Source organism: Pelodiscus sinensis, chromosome 15 (genome assembly GCF_052426305.1).
Source record: "Pelodiscus sinensis isolate ZL-2025 chromosome 15, ASM5242630v1, whole genome shotgun sequence".
Classification (NCBI taxonomy): domain Eukaryota; kingdom Metazoa; phylum Chordata; order Testudines; family Trionychidae; genus Pelodiscus; species Pelodiscus sinensis.
This window is the reverse complement of record NC_143066.1, coordinates 25,782,876-25,801,113: the sequence shown is the minus strand read 5'-3', so window position 1 is coordinate 25,801,113 and position 18,238 is coordinate 25,782,876. Positions and strand designations below refer to the sequence as shown.

The 18,238-nt window shown below is 42.4% G+C and overlaps 1 protein-coding gene across 1 annotated transcript in view; it reads left to right on the top strand.

Annotated features, from left to right (window-relative positions):
- The window catches only part of BAIAP2L1 (BAR/IMD domain containing adaptor protein 2 like 1), a 95,041-nt gene that overhangs the window by 11,641 nt on the left and 65,162 nt on the right, over positions 1–18,238 (top strand). Inside the window, exons 2-3 of the mRNA XM_014580815.4 lie at positions 2,203–2,278; positions 15,790–15,876. Of these exons, the coding sequence (XP_014436301.2) occupies positions 2,203–2,278; positions 15,790–15,876 (163 nt within the window). The remainder of the gene's footprint in view (positions 1–2,202; positions 2,279–15,789; positions 15,877–18,238) is intronic.

The window sequence follows — 18,238 nt, the reverse complement described above, 5'->3', positions numbered from 1 at the left end:
AAACACCCACAGAAGGGACAAGGGGGCTGTTTAATTGCAGTATAGAGTAGGGGTGGCCAAACCCGTGGCTCTCGAGCCACATGCGATTCTGCTCATAGAAATGCTGCTCTTGCTAGTTTGGAGGTATGTACCCGGACTGCATACAGCTGCTTTGCACATGCACCCCGGCGCCTGGAGGGACAAGCACGTGGTTGGTGGCGGCGGCAGTGGCTCCAGTGAGACCACAAGCATTGGGTTAGAGCAGGGAAGGCTGAGGATGCCTGGCTCTGGGGAGGAAGAGGGCATTGAGTTGCGGGGGGGGAGACGGGCCAAAGCACCTTAAACCAAAAGTCTTCATGGATGCAGAATAAGGCAGCCAACACACATGTCATATTTATATTCCAGGGCAAAAAAAGAATCCGCATGTACCTGGTTTACATTGTGTTTCTTTAAAAAAAAATAAAAATTCAAAGGCTATTGTTTGCCAGGCTGAAGCAATTATTCCAAGATATGAGTCTCACCCTTATTGTTTTTGAAACTCTCGTATTTGCAGTCTGAGACAGACCTGAATTGTTAGAACTATTAAAAAAAACCCATCATCTTCATATGTGTTTTTAAAAAAAAAAAAAAAAAAGTGAGGAAACCGTACCAGAGATCAACAAGCTGGAGTGAAACAGGCACTTCAAATTGTGCTAATTTACTTCTCAGTTCAGTTTAATTTTAAAAAACTCACAGGACATAATAGAGCAGTAGGGTTAAATTTAAAATACATGGGGGAATGCTTATTTTTAGTGTGATAATATTACTATATTTTCAGATGTTTTTTTTTAATTTGATGTTTGTTCCTTGTCAAGTTATCTGAATATCTGTGGACTGACTGCATTTTTTAAGCTATTAGAGACTTTTTTATTGGTTTCTGTCTGAAATGTCCTGTAATGTTATTTTTATCACTAGATTTTGTGTACTATATACATATATAAAAATAAATATATAATACATGGCTCTTTGCACTCTATCCACAGCTATTTTGGCTCTTATTCTCTAATTGGTTCACCACCCCTGGAATAGAGGTTCAGGTGTTGTGACAGCTGCTCCCAGGGCTCTCTACCCCCAAGTGACTGGCCCTGCAGACTGCTGCCAAACAGACCAGCTCCACTTCTAGCTACAGGCAGTCCCTGGGTTACGTACAAGATAGGGACTGTAGGTTTGTTCTTAAGTTGAATCTGTATGTAAGTCGGAACTGGCATCCAGATTCAGCCGCTGAATCTGGACACCAGTTCTGACTTACATACAGATTCAACTTAAGAACCCCAGGCGTCCCCAAGTCAGCTGCTGCTGAAACTGATCATCAGCTGATTCCAGGAAGCCCGGGGCAGAGCAACTCTGCCTCCGGCTTCCTGTAGTCAGCCGCTGGTCAGTTTCAGCAGCGGCTAACTTGGGGACGCCTGGGGCAGAGCAGCTTGGGTGCTGCTGGGTTGGTCCAGTAGCGCGGCCGCTCCTCGGCGCTACTGGACCAACCCAGCAGCACCCCAGCTGCTCTGCCCCAGACGTCCTGATTCAGCCACTGCTGAAACTGATCAGCAGTGGCTGAATCAGGAATCCTGGGGCAGAGTAGCTGGGGTGCTGCCGGGTTGGTCCAGTAGCGCCAAGAAGCGGTGCTGCGGGACCAACCGGCAGCGCCCCACCTGCTCTACCACAGGCCCCGGGCTTTGCTCCACATCTCCCTGGTCTGCTGAGGGGGGCACTAGCTGCGTCCCCCCCCAGCAGAGCAGAGAGACGGGGAGCAAAGCGGCGCAGGACCCGGGGCCGGACCCGCGGCGCTTCCAGCTGATCTGGAAGCGGCCGCGGGTCCGGCCCCGGGTCCTGCGCCGCTTTGCTCCCCGTCTCCCTGGTCTGCTGGCTCCCGCAGCAGACCAGGGAGACGGGGCGCAGCTTTTCTCGCCCCGGAGGAGGCGGGCGGCGGGACCAGGCGTCCCGCCGCTCCAGTCCTCCGGGGCAAGAAAATCCCCGTTTGTATCTGCGGATCCAACATAAGTCGGATCCGCGTAACTCGAGGACTGCCTGTACTCTCAACCTCTGCAGCCAAGGCATTCTGGTCTAGTAACATCTGTGGTCCTGCCAGACCAGTGTGTCCCAGACAAGAGAGGTTCAACCTATAGTTGTTGTTGCCTGCGCTGAGTTTTCTTTGTTATAATATGACTTCTTTTTTTTTATTATTATCAGAATGTTATGGAACAGTTCAATCCTGGGCTAAGGAATTTAGTAAACCTGGGGAAAAATTATGAAAAAGCGGTTAATGGTAAGTCTTTGTCATTTTTAAATTATACATTTAATAACTGGTTTTATTACATTTATGTTTTAAGATATTAGCTACATATAAGTCTATGTTCAATTTTGCATGTAAAATTATCATTTATGTTTTTAGGTTTTGTATTTTTGTTTGTCAGTGAAAATAAGATTTTGGCTGCAGCATTTTTACCACTGTGCTACAGCATGAAAAATAAAGTGAAACTGACAAATCAGTTTTTATTTTCCAACCTTAATGGAAATGTAAAAACAATATTAAACTTAAAAAATAAGTATGTTTTAATATCTTAAGCCTCTTTAGAAATGCATGGAAAAACAACCTTTCTCTGCCAATTCTTTCTCACATAAGTATTCTTTACTCAAGCAAATAGCCCCATGACTTCATTGATTACATGAGTAAGGTTTGCTGGATTGGACAGGATTTAAAATAAATTAATTTGACAATGTTACTTTTAAAATCTAGTTAAAATTGAAATAAATGATTCATTGTCCACAGACCCAAACATTTTTTCATGTCACATATACCCATTGACTTCAGAGGAAGTTATTTGTATACTAATTGGTTTACAAGGGTGGGCTCTTGACCTTCAGTATTTGTGTAGACCCCCTTGTGGTTTGCTCCACTTCCTTTATGTGGCACTAGAGAACAATTTGACACCATATTAGTGAGGTGTGGACCCCCTAAATAATATGACCTGATTCAAGATGCTGAAGGTGTCTATTGCATGCTCTTCCCCTTTGTCAGAGTGCTAGACTTCATGAACATATGAAGTTAATGAATTTATCTTCAATCAAAGAGCCTCTGGGATATCTCTCCACTCTCAAACTCCAGTTCCTATTTTGCAAAAACAGTAAATTACAACATGGAGACTAGTACAAAGAAATTTGACTTATCACAGAAATGTTTTGTAGATTCAGTTAACCAATGTTTTATAACAGTTGTGCAGTTAATAGCATGAAGGCGGTACCATATTATAGAACAACAATATTTAACCATTTTGAAAAGGTTTTCATACTTGCTATTTTGATTGTGTGTATTGCTCTCTAAGGGTACATCTACACAGCAGCGTTATTTTGGAATAACGTAATTCGAGAATAACTTTGTGATCCTCTACACAGCAATCTTGTTATTTCGAAATAAATTTGAAATAAAGGGCAGCTTATTCCAGTTTCTGTAAACCTCATTCCACGAGCAATAACGCCTAGTTCAAAATAACTCCAGCCTCCCTGTCTACACACAGTGTTTTGAAATAGCTATAGTGGCTATAGAATAGTGGCTGGAGTTATTTCAAAATAAGGGGCCTCCAGGAAATCCCACAGGTGCCCTACTGGCTGCTCTGTGGACACTCATCACAACTCTATAGTTCCCCTTCCCCTACAGCCCTTAAAACTGCCGACAGAAGTGAAAGGGCTTGTGGCAGGAAGCAGGACTTGACAGCCCTGAGCCACCCAGCAGCTGCCACTGCTTAGCATTTGGACAAAATGAGCAACTCTGTTGCTCCCACCAAGCCTTCCACTGCTTCCAGTAGTCAGCCAGCTCCCAGGACTCTGCCAGGTGACATAAGAGGCACACTCCTGCCTGGTCTGGTGCGGAGATCCTGGCCCTCATTGAGGTCTGGGGTGAGGTGGCAAACCTCCAGGATCTCTGCACCAGATGCAAGAATGCAGATATCTGAGGCCACATGGCCAAAAGCCTGGGCATGAAGGGCCACATCCATACCCAGGAGCAGGTGTGGATGAAGGTAAAGGAGCTCTGCCAGGCCTGTGCGAAGGCCAAGGAGCACAGGTCCCACTCTGGGGCTGACCCCCACACCTGCCCCTACTGCTCTGTTTTGCACCACATCCTAGGGGGTAGGTCAATCCCCCGTGGTAGTAAACTTAGGGTTGGAGATGCCTGCCGTCATCCTCCCCGGGGCAGAGGCCTGGAGAAGAAGGGAAAAGAGGAGGAGCTGGACGAGGCCAGCATCACTACCATGTTCACCATAGAGACAATATTCCACACCCTGAATGTCTCCCAGGAGACTGGAGGAGGATATCCAGCTGTAGCAAGAGACCTGGCGGGAGTTGCGATAGCTGGGCCACGCCATCTGCACGGCTGTACAAGCTCTCATCACCAGAGCTCCTGCTTCTGCTGCCACTCCTGTCACTCGTACTTCTCCTCCTGTCCCTCGCACTTCTCCTCCTAACCTTCCCCCCCTCCACCCTGTGGTTGCCGAGGTCCCCACATCTGAGGCGGTGGGACCACCAGAGCTGAGCACCACTCCCAGCTTCAGCCCTGAGCCTCTCTCCTTCTCTCTCCCATGTTCTTTCCCCAATCCCTCCCCAGTTACTTCTACCCCAAATAAAAAAAGTTTATATTTTCCAAAACAAAAAGTGTGGTTTATCGTCTCTGCAGGGGAGGAATGGAAGGAGTGAAGGGAGGGGTATGAGAGGAAAGGCATAGAGGGGCAATGTACAGGCCCTAGTGGGGAGGGCCAGGGAAGTATGCCAGGGAAGTGGGGTGGGGCCTTGGGGCAAGAACAGCAGGGTGGGGGGGGATCACAGGTCTGGGTGCCAACCCCACTTTTTGGGCTCTTCTGTGATTCCTGGCTAGGAGAGCCAGGCCCATCCCGGAATAGTGCCCAGCCAAGGCAAGGGACAGCACATGTTAAGGACCCGGAGTAAAGTGATGGCTTGTCTGGCGGGGAAGCGAGAACTTTGTAATTTGTGAACTCTGCCCGCAAGTGCTTAGAGTTGAGGCGTGGGAGCCCTCATCCCCATATGCCCCCTTCCCCAATTTGCCAGTGACCTGGTATCTGGCACCCGGTTCCCTGCCCACTGACTGTCAGCCACTCACCTGCCTGTCACTGGACCATCCCACTCGATTTCATATGGACACAAAGTGCTATCAAGCAACTGACCCCACCATCCGCCTGCTGGAGTGGTACCAAGCCCACGTGACCAAGGCAAGGCTAATCTTTGCCAGCCCTCACTCCGCCCATTAGTAGCGCTCAGAGGGCTTTCCCAAGGAGGCCAGCATTGTCCCCATTTTACAGCTGGAGAAACTGAGGCACAGAGGGGGCCATGACATGCCTGAGGTCACACACCAGGCCGGACTAGAAGCTCAATTTCCAGTGGTTCAGGGGCTGTCTACATGGGTAGCGAAGACATGACTGCAGCACAGGCCCGCATAACCCGGCTCACTGTAATCTAGCTAATGTAGGGAACAACTGTGGGGTGGGGATGGGGGGGGCTTCAGCTATCACATTGAAGGGGGGGCGGGTGTGAAGGCAGGCGGGGGTGTCTCCTTGCAGCAGCTGTAGATACTTCTGTGTATTAATCATTCTCTCATTGAAGTTTTTAGCTTTGTATTGAGTCCTTTTACATGAAAACTTTGTATTACGTCTTGGTAGAATAGTCCTTAAAACAAGTAAGGTAGAGACTATCCCTGTAGCGTGAATGAGATGGGAATGGATAAGATGGAAGGCGAGTACCTCTGGACAGTTACAAAGGTTGGAGAGGGGATGGAAGCCAGATCCAAGACCTGTGGGCCCAGTGAAACGAGACTGGACCTGTGGATGCCTTGAGGGTCAGCAGCAAGGGCCTGCTTTGGGAAGCCCCCTCTTCGAAGGTGAATGTGACAGCAGTGAGAGAGCCTCCTCCCCCCCCCCTCCCCAGAAGCAGGCACCACGGACACTAACTGCAGATGCATGGGATGGTTCTCTCAGATCTTGCACATGCATAAGATGATAGATCTGCAGGAGGGGGGACCAGTGGCATAGTGAGGGGGGAGGAGGGCAGTTGCCCCCGGGTGCCATGCTATGGAAGCACCAATTTAGTCCTCCTCCACTGGCCTGTCATCCCTCAGCTTGCCTGCTCCTTCTCCGCCCGCCACCATTGTCTTGAGCCTCCTCCCTGCCTCTCTGCCCCCAGCCTTATCCTCCTCCATCTCCACCAGCAGGTTAGCGCATGCAGGGCCTGGCCCCAAACTGGAGGGGGTTGGGGAAGATGTGGTACAAGCTCTTCCCCCTACCCCCCCCCTGGTTTGGGGCCCCGCCACATGGCAGCAGCTTGGGTGGGTGCCAATTTTTCCTTTGCCCCCGGATACCTAACACCCTCACTACACCTCTTCCTAGCTGACTCAAACCTAGTCCTCAGGGTAGCTTTGTTCACCTGAAAAGCCATAAATGAAGCAGGGGTCAAGAAAATTGACTCAGACCCAGACTGTGAAGAATACTGATCAACTCCATCAAGAGTTAGAAAGTAATGGACATGAGCCACCAAAAAGTTGAGTTGCAGTATAGGGGCGTGAGACCAGGAATCTTGTAACTTCTTCAGTGCTTAGTTAAAGGACACCTAGTCAAAGTAAGTACCACTTGATATACTGTGGGATAGGAAAGGACTTAACTTTTAGTTTAGGATTGCCATCTCTCCAGGACTGTTCTGGAATTAAAGAATAATATTTAATTAATAAGTCATTATGTCACATCATAAGATGAAACATCCAGGAATACAGCCAACGAAAACTAGCAACCCTACTTTTGTCAATAGAACTATAATTGGCTGGCTGGCTGACTTCCCTATGTCTTCTCTCTGGTGTTCACAACAAGAGTATTCTGAAGTAAAAGAAGATGGACTGCTTGAATTGTACCTGGGGAATGCAAACTTACTACAGCAATCAAAATTTAAAAAAATAAAAGCATGAAGACTTTTTCTCCTTCAAGAAGATATAGGGAATCAGATTTCCATGTTGCAATTTACTTCTACATGTGTAAGCTGCTGTTTACTGCTACCCATTCCCCAGTTTGAATCTTGCGGTTTCAGTGTTCAATCCAGCAAAATTGCCCCATCATCTAAATAAAATGCATGTGTAAACATAGAAATCGTTAACAGGAAATAAAAATTGAAACTACTGTGACTTAATATATTATGATTGTTTCCTGAAAAACCCTGAACTCAATTATTGAATACTGTCTGGATACAACATAAAAGTATTTAAAAAACTATCTTAAATCAAGACAGTTAAAACGTTGTCACGTCTTTTTTAGAAAACAGTTCTTTTTTGTATGTTAGCTCAGTCCTTGTTCTTAAAGCAATAAAAGTTTTCCAGCTTCTTCTTTTGAAATTTCTAAAATACCTGTTGCCTAACAAGTGTAATTACGTAAAATGTGCAGGATACAATTTGTTCTGGAGCTGTGCATTTACTGATCAAGAAAAGTTTAGAAATGGTATTTGACAGAATTTATTAAATATCAAGAACAGCCCTTCAGTTGAATTGAAATAGTTTGAGTCCACCTTTACCACACAATAGTTACTATAAGCTTGGAAGAATTTATAGTTTATGCTCACTTTCAAGTTGCTGTTACATCTTGATATGCTTTGTCCTGGGAGTCTATATTTCCCACAGCAAGTTGTGTATGAAAGTAGTTTTCAAAGATCTTGCCCTGTTTAGCCTAGCAAGTGAAGGCTAAGAGAGGATAGGATTGCTCTTTATAATGGGGCCAAAAATCAGGGTAGAAAAAGAGCTAAGTAAGCTAAAGGAAAATGATAGCACAAGAACATGTAAGAACAAGGTATGTAATAGAGCATTCAATGAACTGATAACCAAAGGCTTATAGATTAATGCTATAGACTACACGCATTTCCCTCCGTTCTCCCTCTGGCCAGTACATTTTTTAGCAGCCAGGGCATTCTCAGTCCTGACTCATACTGGTCTGGGACCCACCCCCACTGCGGCTCTGCATTTAGAGTGTATTAGGACCCTGGCGGGCAGACAGCTTGGCTCAGTTCCAGCTCACACCAGGTCTGGGAGTTCAGACCCCACCCAAGACAGGGGCTGCTGCCACTCTATGCTGTTGCCTCTTTATCAGGGTTAGTAGCACAGGGCGACAGGCAGCCAGTGTGCATGGAGAGCTGGTTTTTAAACTGGCTATGCTTACAGACCGGCTCCCACCTGGCACCCCATGCTGCTGCCTCTGATACAGAGACAGCAGCACAAAGAGTGTTGCTCATGAGTGCAGTTGGAGTGCACTGGTTGTTGGGCCTGCCCCCAGGGACTATAGAATAGTCGACTAACCAATAAGAATTCATGAGGTTATTTGACTATTCAAATAACCGATATTTAACATCCCTACTAAGAACCAGCCATGAATACATTTAGATTGGAAATTGGAAGAAAGTTTTTAACTATCAGAGAAGTGAGGTTCTGGAACAGGCTTCTAAGGGTGCATCTACACAGCAGGGCTTAACTCACAATAAGATACACAAATTGAGCTACGTTATTTGCATAGCTTATTTTGAAATGAACATCTACACAGCACTTATTTCGAAATAGAACACACTTCCTTCGACTTTCCTATAACCTTCATTGTACAAGGAGTAAGGGGTCGGAGTAAAAAGTTCTCCAGCTTGATAGTATTTCAGCTTTATTTTGAAATAACTGCCTGCTGTGTAGACACAGGCTAAGTTATTTCAGAATAATGCTAGTTAGTTCGAAATAATATTGCTGTGTAGATGTACCCTAATAGCACTAGTGGAGCAAACAAACTGATTAATTTTAAGATAAAGCACAGTAAGTTTGTGAACAGGATCATATGATGGAATTGCCTGCAGTAGCAGAGGACGGAACTTAGTAGGGCCTCCTGGATCATCATCATTCTTATTTGTGATGTTAAAATGCATTTATTTGTTTAAACATGTAACTGCTGAAATTTTCAGAGGTTACACATGGAGGGGAGGAGAGGTGCACTGGCTTCTGTTTCCTTTCTCCTCCCTGCCCCACTCTGCTATCTTTGCAGTGCAGATATCGGGCAAGAGTTGGTATGCATGGGGAGCTGGCTTTTAAGCTAGCTCCCTGTGCATGCTAGCTTCCTGTCACATCAACTCCTGCCATCCCCTTTCCCCCCACGCTGCTGCCTCTGTGGGAGACAGCAGTGTGGGGGTGGGGCAGATGGCTCCGTGAGAGCCGGCTCACCATGCGCATCTGCTCTCACCTCTCCCCATCCCTCTGCTGCCTCTGAATCAGAGGCAGCAGCAAGCGGGAGGGGCTGCGTGTAACCGTGAGGGTTAACTGATGAGCCCAAGCACATCGGTTAACCATGTATTTGGATACATGTTCATATCCCTAATTCCTATGTAGGAGAATTTACATATAAAACTAGAGCAAAGTAAGACATAAAGCCATCATAACATCTAGAATCAATAATGAGATAACGTTAACTAACACTAGTTATACGGAGCACGTTATGCCAGTACTTCGGCAGCTGCACTGGCTTCCGGTATGTTTCTGGGCACAATTTAAGGTTTTAGTTATGACCTATAAAGCCTTAAATGAGTTGGGTCCAGGGTATCTGAAGGACCATCTTCTCCCATATGAACCTGCCTGGGGATTGAGGTCAGCTGGGGAGGCTTTGCTTCGTGTTCCCCCACTTGTGGAGATAAGATTAACATCTATGCGAAACTGGGCATTCTCAGCTTTTGCTCCCAGGCTGTGGAATTCTCTTCCTCGGGATATTTGTATGGTGCCAACACTAGCGTTGTTTTGGCATCAGGCTAAAGCCACCCTTTTTACTCGTACTTTTATTAATGTTTGAGTCTGTATGTGTGTGTTCCTCCTCTCTATATGTTTTTAGCTGGTTATGTCCCTCTGAGGTCTCATATTTTAAATTTTTATATATATTTGTATTTTTTTTGTTTGTTCTTGTAAGCTGCCTTGCATATTTTAAATAGAAAGGCGGGGTAAACATATTTAAATAAATAATGACATAAATGTTCAAACAAGCTGTCACTCAACACACATTCCTCCAGATTTGTAGTCTTTCCTGTTTTTAAAAGGGAACTAATTAGCAACTACTAGGCAACCTGTATGATATGAGTTGGTAGTCATACAGATAGAGTAAAACATACAGGTTTAGCAGACTATTGTGACAGTTTGCACCCTTATGTTCATCCTTTCTACAAGACTATGATAAATTTTGTACAAAAAAGTATACTTTGTGAGGTATCATTTGAAAACTCTGTCTACTGAATGTAATTGCCCTGGTAAAATGTGTGTGACAATGTGTATGTAAAGTTATACGATTCAACCACTCTACTGATGTGGTTGAGACATGTTCCAAATCTAGAAAAGCAGGCACAAAAAAGGCAAACTGAACCCTTGGCATAATCAGCATAACCAAATGGAACATCAGTATAACCAAATGGACTTGCACCTGGTTAAGTGGACACTCTTGGCAGGAAGAAAGTGTGAAAAAGAAATTTATATCTGAACTGTGGAACAGCTGGGAGTTCCCATCTCTTCCTTATGCTGTCTGCTGAGATTCCTCTCCAGTTAGGGTTCAAAGAGGTGGAAAAGATATAAACATTAGGAACAGAGGCCCCAAATCACCTCTCTCCTCCCTTTCTGTCTGCCCACAACATCCATGCTGCCTGAAGGACAAGGAAAGGAGCATGCAACTGGGGAAGGGTCCTGGCTGGAAAGCATCCAGCAATGGCGAAATTTAAGCAGGTAGGGGGCAGCAGCCATGCACTCCAGGACACGGCTTGCTTTTCATCCTGTGCCCTGGACGCTTACTGAGTGAGAGGAAAGTACTTGCATTCCGTGCATGCCTCTCGCACCTGGCCCTGGTGGAGGAGCTCAACAGCCAGGTGCAAGAGGCATGCATGGAATGCAAGTACTTTCCCCTCACTCCCTTAGCAGCTGGGGCACAGAATGAAAAGCAACTCATGTCCTAGAACTCACAGCTGCTGCCCCCCCCTACCTACCTGAAATTCTGCCCTTGGCATCTGGCCAGTAAAACTGCAGAAGAACATGTGGTGAGACTTTTGTTTTTAATTAATTTTTGCTTATTAAGTTAAGTATTTGTATTTTACTTTGTTTCTTCATAATATATGCCTCATTTCTTATAATCACTTAAAATCTTTCTGTTGTTCATAAGCTTGTTTTCTCTAAATCAGTCTGTATTTGAAGTGAAATAGAAGTGAAGTGAAGGGAAACTTCATTTGAAATAACAGGATTTGTGCATAACATTTTATATAAGCTTGTATTGTTCAGAAGGCAAAACCTGGGCAGCACAAGATGCACATTTCTGGGGCAAAGTCTGGGACTGCAAATTTGCTGGTGTCACTCTGCAGTATAATTCAAGGGTAGTTGGCTGAAGCAGTCTTGCAGTGTATCTACAGCTAATTTACATGCTGGAGGCTGTGTGTATAAAGGCCAGGAGTGGTTGCTCTCACAGTAAAGCAGCATAAAAGGCATCACAGGTTGGAGAACTGAAGGAACACAGCCGTCCGAGGGTGTGTCTACACTGCACCATTATTTCGAGATAACTAGCATTATTTCAAAACAACAATGCGAGCATCTACATAGCCATTCCATTATTTCAAAATAATTTTGAAATAATGGCAGCTTATTCTGAAATCTGTAAACCTCATTCTACAAGGAATAACGCCTATTCCGAAATAGCTATTTTTAAATAAGGTATGTGTAGATGCTCCACTGCTGCTATTTCAAAATAGGCCTTCACTAGGGTCATTTTAAGTTATTCCTCTCCAGTGTCTCCTGGGGCTCTAAACTGAGAGAGCACATCTACATTAGGGAAGCCTGCTTCAACTAATTTTGAGGCTTCCCTGCAGTGTAGATATGCTATTTCGAAATAAGCTACAGTAATTACTCATTTAACACGTGCCCGCTTAGCATGTTTTCGCAATAGCACAATTTTTTTTTAGGGAACGTTTTTTAAATAACACGACCGTCCCTGAAATAACACGAAAATAATCAAGTGGCGGACTGCTTCATGCAGTGGTATAAGTTGGTGAAAACCGTGGTAACTGCGCTCCTCCACTCACTCACGTGTTTATCTTTGTATTTTAACAAACCGCAGCAACTTTTCTTGCTAGAAATCTTGTGTTGTTAGATAACTAATGTTGATGTTTGACTGAGCACCAACAAAAAATTGACACTGCCACCACCACCTGAAATGCAACCCCCACCTTTTCCATGATTGTTAATGGGAAAATTGACCCCGCATAGCACGTTTTCACTTAGCACGAACATTTTCAGAAATACATCTATAGTGTTAAATGAGGAATTACTGTATTTTGGAATAACTATTCCGGAATAGTTTATTTCAAAATAGCCGTGCAGTGTAGACATATCCCTACAGTTCAGCATGTACCCTAGGGAATATCAAAACGACACTCATCATTAATAATGGTAGCCAATGCTGTTGGAAGTTAAGGGTACCATTCATGGTGGATGTGTTCCTGGCACCACCATGAATGGCAAAATTCACAAATATTGGGACCTGTGGCTTTCTGCCCCTGCATCAGTGAGTTCTCCTGGCAGACCAGGACAGAAGACCCCCCAAAATACGTGGAATCACGAATAGCGATTCCTTGAATCACAAGGGTCTCGTATAGTCTGTATAACAATGGACTTTCCATGAAAATCCTACTTAGAGAACTATTTGATTAAAGTCCTTTGAGTACAAATTACAGAAGAGTATCTGATGGTGTATTTTATTATTTATCTATTAAAAATGTGCAATTATATCTATGGAACCTCCTCAAATGAATCAAATGTTTAGGATGGATGAGCTTGGTTCAGCTACCCTTGATGAATACATCATTATCTAGATGCCTCAGACATACTAACTAGCAGTGAAATGGTAAACATTTTACGCTGGTGGTTTGTAATTCATGTTCACTTACTATAGGCAATTATATAGCTCTCTTGTGGCATTGATTTAAATTATATAAATTAGTTCTTTTAAGAAGAGTGCCTTGCTTTTACAGTCATCTGTTTTTGTGAATCAACATATTGATCTTGCTAGTCTGTCACAGCGATGTAGGTCCCTGAAATAATTCACATAACTTTGTTTAAGGTAAATGTGTTTTATTCTCTCTTCGTAAATACCAACTCTGGGTAGCCAGGCTTTGTTATAGGGCAGTTCTTGAGGGTAAGATGAGATGTAATACTTCCTCGCACCTGGTCACTCTTGTGATGCCACTTCATGGGGATCACTGGCTGTTGGAAACCCATATCAGTTTTTCTCTAATACTTGGGCACTCAGAGGATTGCAGCTTTCTTGAACATTTCCCTAAATCAAGCTTCTACAACTGAGCTACACTCATCTAGGGCAGTGGTGTGCAACCCGTGGGGGGATCACAGTGCTTGGATCCGTCCGGCTGCTTTTCCTGGCTACTTGGCTCGACGTCTGACACACATGTGGCGGGGGTGGGGAGAGTGGCAGGAGAGTGGCCGTGGCCTGATAATTAAAGGGGCTGCTTCCTTTTTTTAATTTAATTTTATTTTTTGCTCCACCAAATTCAGTGGCCCCCGTGGGGGTTGTGAATGGAAAAACGGTTGCGCACCACTGATCTAGGGCCTTCTGTAGCCATGGAAGAAGTGTTCCAATTAGACTAGTTTGTGTCATCTTCAGAGATATTGCACCGTAATATTATAAATTGTCATTAAGAAAACTATTATTGGCCACTGTGTTTACGGATCATTTACTTTATGTTGATCTTTTGTTTCCCTATGAATGTTATGTATTTACAGCTAATACAGTTTGAACGTTTTTCTGATAGTGATGGTTGAGTTTTTCCGTTGAATCTCACAAGTGATGCTTGAATTTATGTAACTGCTCTTCACTTAAGTGATTAAAAGGACTTTTCCCTCCTTTTTATTATAATTTTTGAAGTCTTTCTAAAACATTGAGAAGTTACAGAAAGATGTTTTCAATTTATCTCCTTCCATTCTTTCTCTCACTTTTGTTTTTTAGATTTATGTAGACCTGGAAAGGCCAAAAATAGTTACGTATTGGGAATACTGTGAATTTGCCATGCTCACCTTTTAGCCATGCATAGCCCATTGAAGTAGAACAGTAACACAAGTACAATCTATGTCATATGACATGGCATATGACATCCATCTGACGAAGTGGGACTTTGCCCACAAAAGCTTATGTTCCAACACTTTGGTTAGTCTATAAGGTGCCACAGGACTCCTCGCCACTTTTGCAGATTCCGATTAACACGGCTACCCCTCTGATACTCAATCTATGGCAGTGTTTCTCAACCAGTGGTACAAGTACCCTTAGGGGTACTGGAGAGAAGTCTGGGGGGTACATCAATACAACTGAAATTTGGAGAAAACTGCGCTTTATTGTTTTTGTACTTTTTACACCCAAAAATGTCATCGCTTGCCCAGCTACGATTAAGTTATTTAAACAAATGTGTTGCAATGGTAGAAAAAAATTTTGTGCATCTGAAAACTGTAGTTACTGGGGGTACTTATATTATTTTTTTAAAGGAGTACTTTATAAAAAAAAAGTTGAGAAACACTGGTCTATGGCAATCTTTAGACTAAATATTGTCTCTAACCACGCTTTAGTATATTGTAAACTTTTCCTGCATATTTATCTTAGAGTACACATAACAAGAGATTTTCATTATTGAACTTATTTTAATAATCTTCTACTTTGTGTTAATTATGCCAGAATTAAAGACTCAAGGGGGTTTTCCATGATCCTACTATGGAAGAGTATTATATAAAAATAGGGGGTGAGGGAGTACCACTTTTCTTACACCATACTAAACTCACTTCTACAAGAGTGTTTCAAACTGTGGTCCACAGAGAACTTGCTGATCCCAAGTTGCTAGTTCTTATTTCTACCTGCTAAAAAAAAAAAATACACCCAAACATTAAATGACATCTAAAAGTAGTGTGTGTGTACTGGAGATGGCTTCTCTCGGATCTTTCATCCCCACTCACAACTTCATTTTGTACTTTAAAAACACTGAACCTAGAATACCCCATGCCTTCTCTCATGCAGTTTCAAGTGTTATAACTTTTGACCTCTTAAACTACCTCCCCATTAGCAGTTGCAAGGAAGAAGTTAAAGTTGTCTTTACTCTCTTGGTATCTGCCATGATATTTTCAAACGTCTCTCTTTCCTAGCACGACGTTCTAGAGCCCCATTACTGATTTTAAAAATAGATTTCCCGTGTAGTAACATGCTTTTTTATTTACTAAGTGATGAGGCCCATCACCTGCAATACACCATACACATAAGATTTATAATCCATTTCAATTCAAGCTGAATAATCCAGTCAATGATGTATAATTTTTCCATAATAGGAGGTAAAGGAATCTGAAGTAAAACAGAAAGGAGATGTGTTTTTGGTTGTTTTTAAACTACACACAACTATATGCTTTTTGGGAATTCTATACTCTATTAATAGATGTAATTTACTAATATTGAGGTGTGATCCCTTCTCTGTTAAAGTTGGAATCTTTCCATAGATCCCAACAGGCACAGGACAGGGTTCAGAGAATACTCTGGAATAATTCCTAAAAGTTAGAGAAGCAAGTTTGTGCACCTTATATGAACTCCATGCAGGAATTTTGAAATGTCATCCACCCTTCCTGGAGACATAATGCTGGGAGAGAGATGGTAATTCATAATGTACTCAATTGTTAAGTGCAACACAAGCTGAGTACTCTTATTGTTTTCCCTATAGCTATGATACTGGCTGGAAGAGCATATTTTGATGGTGTTGCAAAGATTGGAGAAATAGCAACCGTATCTCCTGTTTCTAAAGAATTGGGTAAGTAAATCTGTAAATCACATTTCATTAAATTATAGTTTAGGATACTTTTCCTTGGCAGCTGGGGACTCACTGAACTAATTAGATTTTAACAAATAAGGACAGTGAGTCACTGCACGGAGCTGCTGGGTGAGGCAACTTGTAGAAGCCATTTACTGAAGGGGTAAGTTAGGGTGACTGCTCTTCCTAGGATCCTTCTACTGTTAATTTACCCCTCCCAGAAATTTATTCAAAAAATACTTCTGATGATCAAAATGTGTCTTTGGAATGCACTAGATTGTACTAAGTGTCATGTATTTTAGGTACTAGGTGAAATGGGCATTTCACCTCAGTTTTCACATACTCCACTTTCACAAGCTGGACACTTTGTTGCTATATTCAGTATAGCTATTTGCATGAAGTGCAGTTAATTTTTTTTTTCAAATTTATATTCCCTCCCTCCTTGAATATGATGAGTTTAAACAGGAAAACAAATAACTTCTGTAGTTCTTCACCTGTTTTTTGCAGGCATCGATGCTTCTGAAAGAGTTGACCTCAGGCTAACTGGGAATACTTTTGTAGGAGCCTCTCCTTGCCTCTTAGTTTTATTACATCAGAGAGCTAAACAAATCCCAGCAGTGTACAGTAAAATATGATGCATGAATTCCCTATGAGGCAATCGATCATGCCCCACCCGCAAAAAATTGTTTTATACTGGCTGCAGTGTTCCTCCCATGGCTGCTTCTGAGCTACGTGATTCTGTTATCTGCAGGAAGAACTACAAAAAATGTTCAGAAACAGGAAGAAATGAATCAGGGATGGTAGACAAAGATTGCCAGTAAGGAAAACTTTAAAAAGTGAAGGAAATCAAGAATGTTCACTTATTTTATAAATGAAATCAGGACTAGCTAAAAAGTTGAAGCCACAGTGCATTACTCTTATTGTATGTAAAGGGGACTACATAAATTTGAGACTTGTATTTAATTTTTAGATGTGTACTGTTCTTTAGATAACATGCTAAAGTACTAAGACCTTAAGTTTTATACTCCAAATTTAAGGTGATGTTTTTATAAATGCAGTCTAGTTCCTCCGGGTCTTATGCACCTATAGTTATGCATACAATTCTTCAGTTTGTAGTATTTATTTGCTACAATGCTATGTAGCATTTTTAATCTCATTTTAGATATGAACCATGGACTTCAGATAATAGAACATTGGGGTGGGTGTGTTACACATGATACATTAAGACCATCAAATCTTGTTCCTCTGAGCACCATGTGAAAATTAAACTCTTCTCTAAGCTTTCTTCCATAATCTTTAGCTATTAAGAGTATTCTTTTTTAAGTTCAGCCTATTAAAGTGACACAAAACATCAGGAAATATTTAAATCTGTGGTTGTATATTTACTTTTACAATGTTGTAAGTTTCATAAGTTTCTCTGCCATTTGAGATAAGTTTCCAGACACACTATCAGTGTTCTCATTCTGCTAGCAATGAAGTCATAATATTAATTTGACAAGGACATCACCATGAATATTTCCATGACAACTGCTTGTTCTCATTCTGCTAGCAATGAAGTCATAATATTAATTTGACAAGGACATCACCATGAATATTTCCATGACAACTGCTTGTTCCGAGCAAAGGATTATGACTAATAAATTCATAATTAAGCCAAAAAAGGCAGGTTGTAAGAGAGAAGCACTTTGATACCTACAATATACTTTTAAAAATACAGAAAATACACACAATAGATTCTCTGCTTTAAAGTATGCTGTAATAAGAGTCTCCTCTAAAGTTCTGTATATAAAAGACAAACAGACAACTGATAACTCTTGTGATTCTGCTTGTTAGTACAATGATCCAAGTGGTGAGTGAACTGGGTTTTTTTGAGGGGGTGGGGAAGAGAGTGTTGTTTTTGTTGCAGAAGATGGCAAGAATTAAGCTGTTAAGAAGTGAATATTGGTTTCTTTGTGCTCGATCGTATATTTTACTGACTTATTCTGAATCCGCTGTTGGGTGACTTCACATTCTATATTCAAATTGAGGGAGTGGTAGAAGAGCAAACAGTAAAAAGCAAATAGTTCATGATATAATCATTTTCTTCATTTGCTTTGTAAGTTATTTACAGGAAGTCTAGTTATTGTGGCTTTGTACTATTGCACAGAAACTACAAGAATTTTAAAATGCTATTAATTATGTAAAATGCATACAAAGATAGTAGCTAATCAAATCTAGTTATGCCTTTGCTAACTTTGTTCCTGTAAAAGAACTAATTAGAAGGTACAAAGTGGTCATCTTTATAGAATTTCAAGTAGAATTTTCTCTTTAAAAAAAAAAAATCACTCCTAGATAGTCTACAGGTAAATACAAAATTTGTTGT